At 41.0% G+C, this 10,747-nt stretch overlaps 1 protein-coding gene across 1 annotated transcript; it reads right to left on the bottom strand.

Moving 5' to 3' along the window:
* Positions 1-473: 473 nt before the first annotated feature.
* htr2aa (5-hydroxytryptamine (serotonin) receptor 2A, genome duplicate a) lies at positions 474-9,660 on the bottom strand. Its single transcript, XM_060877237.1, has 3 exons — positions 9,361-9,660; positions 2,246-2,446; positions 474-1,183 (listed from the first exon to the last, which is right to left on the bottom strand). The coding sequence occupies exons 1-3, from the start codon at positions 9,632-9,634 to the stop codon at positions 474-476; spliced, it is 1,185 nt and encodes a 394-aa protein (XP_060733220.1). The 5' UTR covers positions 9,635-9,660.
* Between the last annotated feature and the right edge of the window lie 1,087 nt (positions 9,661-10,747).

Here is a 10,747-nt window from a genome sequence, read left to right as displayed (position 1 = left end):
GCCATCCTAGAGAAACTATGCAGATAGACGTCCCAGGGAAAACATTATGACATAATATTGAACAAGCATTAAGTAAGGAAGCAGTCCTGGGGTCAAGAATGTAAAATCAGAAACCAAGTGCATTTTTACACAATTTAGCTTTCTATAGATCATCATTATTCAATAAAATATTTCAAAGGACATTTTCTTCTAAGAACCTTACATTGTATGTATTTACATTGGCTGGCTTGTTCAGCTTTCATTATTTTCATTTTTCAATGAGTCTGAACTTATCCATAAATATCTGCTCTACCTCTTTAGATGCAACCTAGAAGACAGCATTGGGATTTCATCTTAGATATATGCAGTGTCTGTCTCCAACATATATAGGAAACATATTTCAGTTTATTGGCCTCACAATATCCAGATGTTCAGGAAGTTGACAGAGGAAAAAAGTAACTCTAAAGTATCAGAAAAACCAAACAACACTGTGTTCACACACAAGTAACACTTTCCTCAGGGATTCTTTTACAAGGTTGTGGCTTTTTACTTGGAAGTGGTGAGGAGAATTCTCCCAGAGCCTCAGCTAGCACTGACTGATATGCTAACGGAGGGATAGTGTTGATTAGAATAAGCCTCAGTGGTTTTCTCTTCTCTCTATACTGACATCTCATATATCTAGCGAAGGCAGAACGATATGTTTTATTGAAGAGAGTGTAGACCAGTGGATTCACCGCTGATGACAGGTATCCAACCCACACAAAAACATTATGGAGCACATTGATGATGTCATTGTGGCAGATGGTGGAGTCACACACAGCCACCAAGACATTGGTAACAAAAAACGGGCCCCACATGATGACAAAAAGAATAAAGACAATGCCCAGTACTTTAGATGCCTTCTGTTCATTGCTGATGGTCAACGAGCGCCGCAGAAACAGCTTCTTATCATTAGGGAGAAAGCTCAGCGCCAAACTACCATTCCACCTGGGTCGTGGCACCAACTGGTCCAAGCAAAGTGTGGCTTCACTCTGGAGGGCATTTATGGTCAGGAAGTATGTTACCACCATGATGGTCAATGGCATGAAGAAGGCCATAAAGGAGCCGATAAGTACAAATGAACTGTCAGTCAGAAAGCAGCTTTCTTCTTTGAACACTTTCGTGTGGTCTTGGAGGCCTATGACTGGAATGGGCATGGAGATACCTGTGGAAGCAGCAAGAAAGGATGCTAGAATCAGACACTGATTATTCAAGGATAATTCCAACAAGTTCTATTCACTCAGCAAAATATTGACATCTATATTGGCCTAGACTCTTATTTATTTCAGTGCTTCTAATCTGCCCATTCATAAATTATTGTATTAATGAGTTTCTTTTAATTATCTCTTGCTTGTGTTTTTACGTTCACCATGGGCAATGTCCCACATCCTGCCAGAGGGCACCCTCACTCACATTTTTAATTTCTTCTCTTGTATGCCTCATTTCCTTTGTTTGTGCAAACCTGTTTCGTTCCACTAATTAGTTTTCTTGTTTAAGTTCTTAAAGGATTATATATGGTTGTGTTTGCACCATGAGTAGCTTTTATGGTCTTGTTGAGTTCCCTAAATCTGTGTATGTTTTAATAATGAAACACTTAGAGGCATAATCCCTTTTCAACACTTTAACTTAACTGATTGTATGTGCATTGTTTGGAATCAGTTACAATAACTTTGTAAGCTGTTAGGTTACAGGTTAATGAAATATCTGACTCATATTTATAATTCCATTAGCAGATGCAGTTAACTATTGTCTTTATCTATTTCCAGTATTAGTTTCAGATTAACAGTTTAATTTTTAGCAACATGAAAATTTCGCCCGAAGTCAAATCATAATGATGGCCAATTAAAGTTTGCTTTTACAGTTAGAGAGTCCTGAAGATGGTTTTAGAGGTGGTTCTTAACCATTTAACCATTTGCCAACCACAACCATTTGCTTGTGATTAGTTGCATTTCCACATGATTTAATTTCCTCCAACAGTTTCTGGCCTATAGAAACCCTGTCTATTTCCTTGTTTCTGAGGAAGGTTATACACTTCCTTCACTATCCAGTTTTCACAAGATGATGCTATTCTTATTATTTCTAAGATATCTGTTTCGAATCGGTTTGCTTGTTTTTTTGTCTTTTGCATTTGTAGATTTCCTCACCATTTTCAATTAAATGAAAGCAATGAAAACAGAACTTAGTAAGACTATGATCATATAATGGGAATGGAGTATGTATAACTCACTGGCAGAGATGGTCCAGACTGCAGTGATCTTGGCACGGGCACGCCATGGAGACTTGGCACGGCTGTGGGCTATTGGATTGCGGATAGCAATGTAGCGATCTACTGAGATTGCACACAGATGCATGATGGATGCTGTGGACAACAGCACATCGAGGTAGATCCACAATGGGCACAGGATGTCTGGGAATGGCCACGAGTATCCTATAATGCATACATACATGTTCATTTAAAATGTTATTGGAATCATTGGTTGTCATTGGTTCCAAATTTTCAGGTGGCAGATTTTTGATAATGAGTCAGCCACTGGAGCAGTGGGGCTAATTCGTTCCTAAATGTGTAGCTAATTATAGTTGCAAAATCATGCAGTGATGGCTGAAAGCACCTTTAACTCTGCAATGCTCTCAGACTTAAAAGGACAACACAGTGAATAGCGGAAATGATCACAGGGAGCCAATGTGTAAGCTCACCACCTGCAAGATGAAGCATGGGGTTCAGGTGCAATGGCTGTCACGTGACAGTCATCTGTAAAATCTGTAATATGGATTAGGGTCTTACAGTGGAAACTTGGGCACAAAGATTTTAACCTGAGTGGTGAAATATTAATAGACTTCTATTCAAGTAAGGTCTTGCCAATAACAAATTTAAACATACAGATTTCATTTGAACAAAGCCGGGTCATTTGTTTGTGCTAGACACGAAAGACATTTGGGTTTGAGATCAATTCCTTGATCTCAAACCCAAAATTATTAGCCCCCTTATGAAATTAGACAAAACTCTTGATTTCTCCATGGAAATGACCATTAACAACAAGTGTTTTATAGTGTGTTTGTTTCCAAAATAACAAAGACAAAATCTCCACTAAGTTTGATTAGGATATTTAATTGAAATAGTGAGTTGAAACAAGAAAGGGCAAAAATGAAACGTCCAAAATTATTAGCCCCCGGTCATTAATAGTCAATAGTGAACCCTTTCTGAGCCACAACTGACAACAACCTCTTAGAGTAGTTCTTTACTAGGTTGGCACAGGTTTCCTGAGGGATTTTAGCCCATTCTTCCATTGCAAATTGCTCCAGCTGGTCCAAATTACGTGGTTTCCGAGCATGGACATTCACTTTGAGCACTCGCCACAGATTCTCAATAGGATTGAGGTCTGGGCTCTGTGCAGGCCACTCCAGGACCTTTGTTTTCCCTCAAAATGTCAACATAATTTTCTTTTTTCATGATGCCATGCACCCGAACAAGGCTCCCTGTGCCTGAAGCTGCAAAACAGCCCCACAGCATGATGCTCCCACCACCATGTTTAACTGTGGGAACTGTGTTCTTAGGGTTGAAGGCCTCACCCTTTCTTCGCCAAACATAAGCAACATCCATGTGCCCAAACAGTTCCAGTTTAGTCTCATCAGACCAAAGCACAGACTCCCAAAACTCATCTTTACCTTTCAAATGTTCACGGGCAAACCTCAGTCTAGCTGTGATGTGCCGCTGTTTGAGTAAAGGGGTTCTTCTGGGACGATGGCCCTGAAGCCCACCACGATGAAGAGCCCTCACAACTGTGTTCCTTGAAACATCAACTCCAGAAGAGGCCAGGTCAGCAACAATCATCTTGGCAGATGTCTGGGGCATCTTGCTGATATCTCTGACTATTTTCCTCTCCAGGGTTCTTGAAATCTTGCGCTTACGACCATGCCCAGGTTTGTTTCTTACAGAATTTGTCTCCTTGTACTTGGCAATGATGCAACGTACGGCGGTTCTAGACACTGTGAAAAGCTTGGAAATGGCAGTATAGCCTTCCCCCTTATCATGAGCCTCCACTATCTTCTTTCTGAGCTCAAGACTGATTTCCTTTGTCTTTGGCATGGTGAGTAAAAGTAGTCTCTCCCAATAATGTGTTCAAGTGCCCTGTTCCTTGGAGTCCTTTAATGCTGATTGAATGCCCAGGTGTTGTTAGGAAGCCAATTGACTGCACAGGTGTGGTTTGAAAGCTGATTGTGGTTTGAAAGCTGATATATATATACCACCAAGAGCACTTTTGTATTACTTTCCCATGCTTTTACCATAGCCTCTTTCAAAGGTTGCTTGTTTAGTAGGGTTTCTCCCTTCAGTCTCCTCTTCAGGAACTGAAATGTTGCTCATTTGTGTTCAGGTCTGGTGACTGAGATGGTCATCAAACCATCCACTTTCCCCCATGATGAAGTCCTTTGTTATGTTGGCAGGGTATTTTGGATTTGCCTTGCTGCATGGTAAAGTTTCTCCCAATTCATTTAGATGCATTTCTGTATAAATTTGTAAAATTGGGATGCAGATGAGGGGACAGATCTTGAGTAGGGACAGAGGAGTATCTTAGAATCTTATTTACAAGTGATGGAGGGAAAAGGTGCAAAATTGCTAAACAGATGTAGTAGCCTCACTGGTGCAATCATTTTGCAGTGGTGAATGAATTCAGACATTGGAAAAAGCTTTCTGTTTACTGGTCAATTACCATCCCTGTCCTCCACAATGGTTAATGACCAAAAGAATAAGCATACAACTTTAGGTGGTGGAAATGAGGTCTCTCTGCATGGTTGCAGAGTTTTCTCTCAATAATAGGGTGAGGAACTCAACAATTTGAGATTCACTGCTCTTGCAAATTGAGATGTGCCAGGTAAGTAGGTTTGGGCACTTTACAAGGATTTCACAGGTTCCTGGGGGTGCTTTATCAGGCATATCACACTGGACAGAGACCCAGGGGCAGACACAGAAGCTTCTGGGGAGATTAAATGTCACTATTTGCTTGGGAAAATCTGTGGATCCCCTTGGGGGAGTTAGAATATGTGCCTTGGGATAGTGAAGTCTGGACTGACTTTCTCAGCCTGTTGCCTTACCAGGAAAAACAGTGATTAAATGATTAAGGGATGGAATATATAGTAGAATTTCTTTATATTCACCTCAACCAAATAAACAGCTAATGCACCTCTCTGTTGAACAGTTCATTAATTGTCAGTTTAGTACTTCAAGTCAAGCTTTTATTGTCATTTTAACCATATATAGCTGTTGCAGTACACAGTGAAATGAGACAACGTTTCTCAAGGACCCTGATGCTACATAAAACAAAGACAGAGCTAAGGACTTAGTACGTAGTCCTAGACACATAAAGTGCATCTGTGCAACCTGGTGCAAACAGTGCAGGACAAGACAAACAAGACATTGCAGGAGAAAAGACAGTGCAAACAAAAATACAAGACAATACACAAAATACAATACTGAAATGAACACATTAGTATTATTGCAGCGGTTACATGAGGTATTGTAAAGTATTGTGCAAAACTGCAATCGACTAAAATGTGAGACAGCATGTGCAAAGAGCAAAAACAGCATGCAAAACAGCATGTAAACAGTTTTATATGATGGTGCTGTAGACATGGATAAAAATTGGTATGTATGTATTTGGTATGTATTTGGTGTGGGTCATTGCAGTCCATACAGTTGATTGTGCATGTGTGTGTGTGCGTGTGTGTGCGTGTGTGTATTGTGCTCGGTACAGTTCAGTTATTGAGGAGTCTGATGGCTTGTGGAAAGAAGCTGTTACACAGATTCATGGGGGCCCGAATGCTTCAGTACCTTTTTCTATACAGCAGGAGGGTGAAGTGTGTGTGTGAGGGGTGTGTGGGGTCATCCACAATGCTGTTGGCCTTGCGTATGCAGCTCACTATCCACACTATCTGCTGCATGGACTTGTGATCCAGGACGGTACATTTCCCAAACCAGACAGTGATGCAGCTGCTCAGGATGCTCTCAGTGGTTCCTCTGTAGAATGTAGTCAGGATGGGGGGAGGGAGATGGGCTTTTTCTCAGCCTTCATAAGAAGTAAAGATGCTGCTGGGCTTTCTTGGTGATGGGGCTGGTGTTGAGTGACCAGATGAAGTTCTCTGCTAGAGGAACACCAAGAATTTTTGTGCTCTTGATGATCTCTACAGGTGAGCTGTCGATGTTCATCAGAGAGTGGTTGCGCTGTGTTCTCCTTAAGTCAACAACCACCTCTCTAGTTTTATCAAAATTTAGAGACAGGTTGTTGACTCGTAGTTCTTGCTGATGAGGCCCACTATGGGCGTGTCATTGGCAAGCTTGATGGTTCGATGGTTCGATCTGTGCATTGCTGCACAGTTGTGAGACAGCAGTGGACTGAGCACGCATCCCTGAGGGGCTCCAGTACTCAGTGTGGTGGTGCTGGAGATCCTGCTGAGGGATGATTGTGTTGAATGCTGAACTAAAGTCTATGAACAGCATTTGTACATAAGTGTTTTTATTGTCCAGGTGGGTGAGGGCGATACGCAAACTATAGGGGGTCCAGTGAGGGTGGTAACTGGATCTGGATGTGCCTCATGATGAGCTTCTTGAAGCACTTCATTACAATGGGTGTCAGTGCAATGGGACAATAGTCATTGAGGCAGGACACTGTAGACTTCTTTGAGACGGGGACGATGGTGGTTGTCTTGAGGCACATAGGAACAACAGCGCTGCTCAGGGAAATGTTGAAAATGTCAGTAAAGACATCCGCTAGCTGTTCTGCGCATTCCCTGAGCAACCTGTCAGGAATGTTGTCTGGTCCAGCAGCCTTCCATGGGTTAACTTAAAAGGTATGGTTTTCCTTGCCACTACATTGTTCTGCACCTCAAACCGAGCATAGAATTCATTCAGCCCATCTGGGATGGAGGCATCACTATCACAGGCAGGTGAAGCTGTCTTGTAGTCCGTGATCACCTGTATGCCCTGACACATGCGCCTGGTGTCTCCGCTGTCCTGGAAGTGGCTGTGGATTGTCTGGGCATGTGTGCATTTTGCTTCTCTGATAGCTCTGGACAGTTTGGCAATTTCTGTTCTTAGGGCCACCCTGTACCCTGTTCTGATGGCTAGGTCTCTAGTCTTCAGCAGCGCACGCACTTTACCAGACATCTACTGCTTCTGTTTGGAGCGTGTGGTGATGGTCTTGGAGACGGTTACGTCATCAATGCACTTGCCGATGTAGCTGGTCACTGATGCCATGTACTCCTCCAAGTTGACGGAGTCGCCGTTGGTTGCAAGATGTTCCAGTCAGTGAACTCAAAGCAGTCCTGAAGAGCAGATGTGTCTCCTGCTGGACAGGTTTTCACCTGTTTCAGAACCGTTTTAGAGCATCTGATGAGTGGTCTGTATGCTGGAATTAGCATAACAGAGATGTGGTCTGAGTAGCCGAGGTGGGGGCGGAGCTGTGGCTAATCAAACCTGGTTCCTGAAATTTTGAACCAAAGATCATAACGTCTTTCCTGTGCTCATCCAAGGAATTCCAATTCTAAGGAATTCCAAGGAATGTTAGAGAAAAAAACAGAGGTTCGGACATGCAGAGATGTTGAATAAAATTATATTTGAGGTTAAAGGGGGTTTTTCTGCACTTCAAATAATGTTAAGCATTAGACCACATTAGTTGACTTTTCAGCACGTTCTAAAAAATTACTAACAGATAAAAACACTGGAAGGGATTTTCATAAAGCACAAAGATAAAAAATTAACAAAATAGTGCAGAGATGAAAATCACATTACAAGGAAGACATGCAGCAGTGCGCATCTCAATATTTAGCAAAAATCAAAGGTTACTTTATTTACCGTCTTCACCAAAACACACACACACCCTCATAGAAACACACAAAACCATGCAAAATTAATACTAGAAACACACTACCTCAACATTCATCTTAACATCATTAACCAAAATATACATACATATGTATATATCCTCCTTCCTAGAGCAAATTAGCTTGCAGAATAAATAAGGTGGAAATAAGTAGAAAGTAGTTGAAAGAGTGCATAACGAGAGAAAAGGTTGAGATAAATGAGTAATATTTTTTTTTATTTTTTATTTTAACTAATATACCTTTAGTGTGATTCTCATGAATGTGGCTCAGGTGGTTAAGGCCCTGGGTTGTTGATCGGGGTACAACGCCCAGAACTGCCAAGCTGCCACTGCCAGGCCCCTGAGCAAGGCCCTAAACCCTCCCTGTTCTAGGGGTGCTGTATCATAGCTGCCCCTGTGCTGTAAAGATGGGATATGTAAAGATGTAAAGAAAAGTATTCCACTGTGCTCTTATGTGTATTTGTACATGATTTAAATAAAATGCATGCTTGTATATATCGTGTGTGTGCATGCATAAAATCATGCAGATACAGGTCAAGAGCTTCATATCACAAACATCACTGTGGCATGGTTGATGGAACCACTTCATTATTTTATTAAACTGCTCATCTGCAGATTTGGAGTGTTACAGATAACACCTACAGTTCTGTGGGTGTAAACACCCTGTTGATGAGAAAGATCAGAGAAAAATAGGCAAACTTATTCAAGCTGCCAGGAAGGATTTAGTAAATCAAATAATTACTCTTTACAACCACGGTGAGCAGTACAGCACTTCAGCAAGCAAAAAACATTGAACCTTGAGGTGGATGAGCTACAACCCCTAAAGACCACATTGGGTTCCACTCCAGTCAGCCAAGAGCAGGAATATGAGCCTATCATGGACAAAGGCTTACTCAAACTTAGAAAGATTAGAAGAAAGAAGGATCTCCTGTATTGGTGAGTCTGTTCCTATGTGGGCCTCATCAGTGAAGGAATCCTATAGTAACATCTTTCTCAATAACCCAATTGGTTCCTTTTTACTAAAATGGGTGAGAGTTATCTAATATAACTTGTCATGTTCTTATGTCTTGTCAAAATGTTAAACTTTATGCTCCGTTATGCACCACTCATCTATAAAACCAGTGCCCTGTCTTGAATCGTAGCACTTCTGGCTGAGTTTGTAGCTACAGTATAGAGGGAGTTTAAATATATGTGTTTTTGAATTACGGTTTAGACAGCTACATTATGGTACAATAACTTAAATAAATAAGCAGTACATTACATTTACACTAGTGACAACTGAAGATATTCTCTTCCCTCTTCTATGCACCCTACTGGATCACATTCTCAATAGGAATGTTCAATATTCATTATATCATTTCACTCATTCTTGATTTATGGAAATATTACAAGGGTAACAGTAAATAACAGTAAATCTCAAAATACAATGCTAGCAAAAAAGAGCAATAATGAAGAAATCAAATGAGCTCACCATACAAGATAGTCACCATGGAAATGGGCATGATGAGGAAACCCAACAGCATGTCAGCTACAGCCAGTGACATGAAGAAGTAGTTGGTGGCATTCTGCAGTTTTCGCTCCATTGTGACAGCCATGATGACCAGGATGTTCCCTGTGATGGTGATGACCACGATTAACATGATCAACAGTGCTACCCAGTTTTTCTTCTGCCCGAGTTCCAGTCCCTGGCTCACACAAAACCATGCCTCGAGATTTGAGAGATTGCTGATTGCTAAGGATTCCATGCTTCCATTGCAGCTTAGTGAGATGTTGTGGACCTTGTGGCCCAGCATCTTCTCCAGGTCAGGGTCAAACGTTTGCACCTTCAGTGCACTATCACACAATGTCTTTCATTAATAGGTATTCCTTAAAAAGCTGCAAATGGGTGAAAGCCTACACAAGCCTCCTTTTCAGAAGCTGGAATCCTGCACTTTATTTATTTTTTATTTTATTTTTTTGCTTTTCCCCTAGGGGTTCTGTCTTAGAATCAGGACAACGTTAATATTTCCAGTTGTCCATCTGAATTTGATTGACTTGATCCAGCCATGCTGAGGGTCAGAGGAAGGGAGACAGACAGACATAGCAAGCAGGTATTGCTGAGCTGAGCTCCTTAGATGTTTGTTGGGTCTCTGTTTAAATAAATAAATAAATAAATAAATAAATAAATAAATAAAAATCAATAGAGCTCTCCTAAATGACAGGGATAAAGTGTACACACACACACACACACACACACACACACACACACACACACACAATTCTATTTTAAATTAAACTATATATAAATATATAGTTACTCCACAAGGTCTCCACAGACACAAAGATGCTCAGACACACACATGCACACAAGCACACACACCTTTGTTAAGTTAAAAAAATAGAATATAATAGGAAAACAATGCAATGCAGGTGGACAGACAGTGAAAAAACAGACTTACTAACTACTTACTATGAATGGTGTTTGTCTTTCAAGGTTGTTGATTTAGACGAGCAGTGCTTTTTTCTTCATTCAGTAACAAATCTGTTCTTTCATATACACTTCGAAGACTAATACTTAACATACTCTCCTCAAGCACACCAGTGATCACACCTGCGGTGATCTCGTTTATCACGGCTTTTCACTGCCGGTACGGTATCTCTCTCTCTCTCTCTCTCTCTCTCTCTCTCTTGTTCTCTCTCGCTTTCTCGCTCCTTTGCTATTTGTCAGGTTTCTCCTCCTCCTTTTGAGTTTTAACCATCTCATTGCCTCTCTGTATATCTTTCTATCGCTCGATAGATTACTTTCCACATGAGAGATGAAATAGGTAAGAAAGTGGAAGGTGGAGGGATTTGAGGGTAAAAATAAAATAAAAACTAAA

The sequence above is a fragment of the Tachysurus vachellii genome, chromosome 8, assembly GCF_030014155.1.
Source record: "Tachysurus vachellii isolate PV-2020 chromosome 8, HZAU_Pvac_v1, whole genome shotgun sequence".
Classification (NCBI taxonomy): Eukaryota; Metazoa; Chordata; class Actinopteri; order Siluriformes; family Bagridae; genus Tachysurus; species Tachysurus vachellii.
The sequence above is the reverse complement of the archived record's forward strand: the minus strand, read 5'-3'. Positions and strand labels throughout refer to the sequence as shown.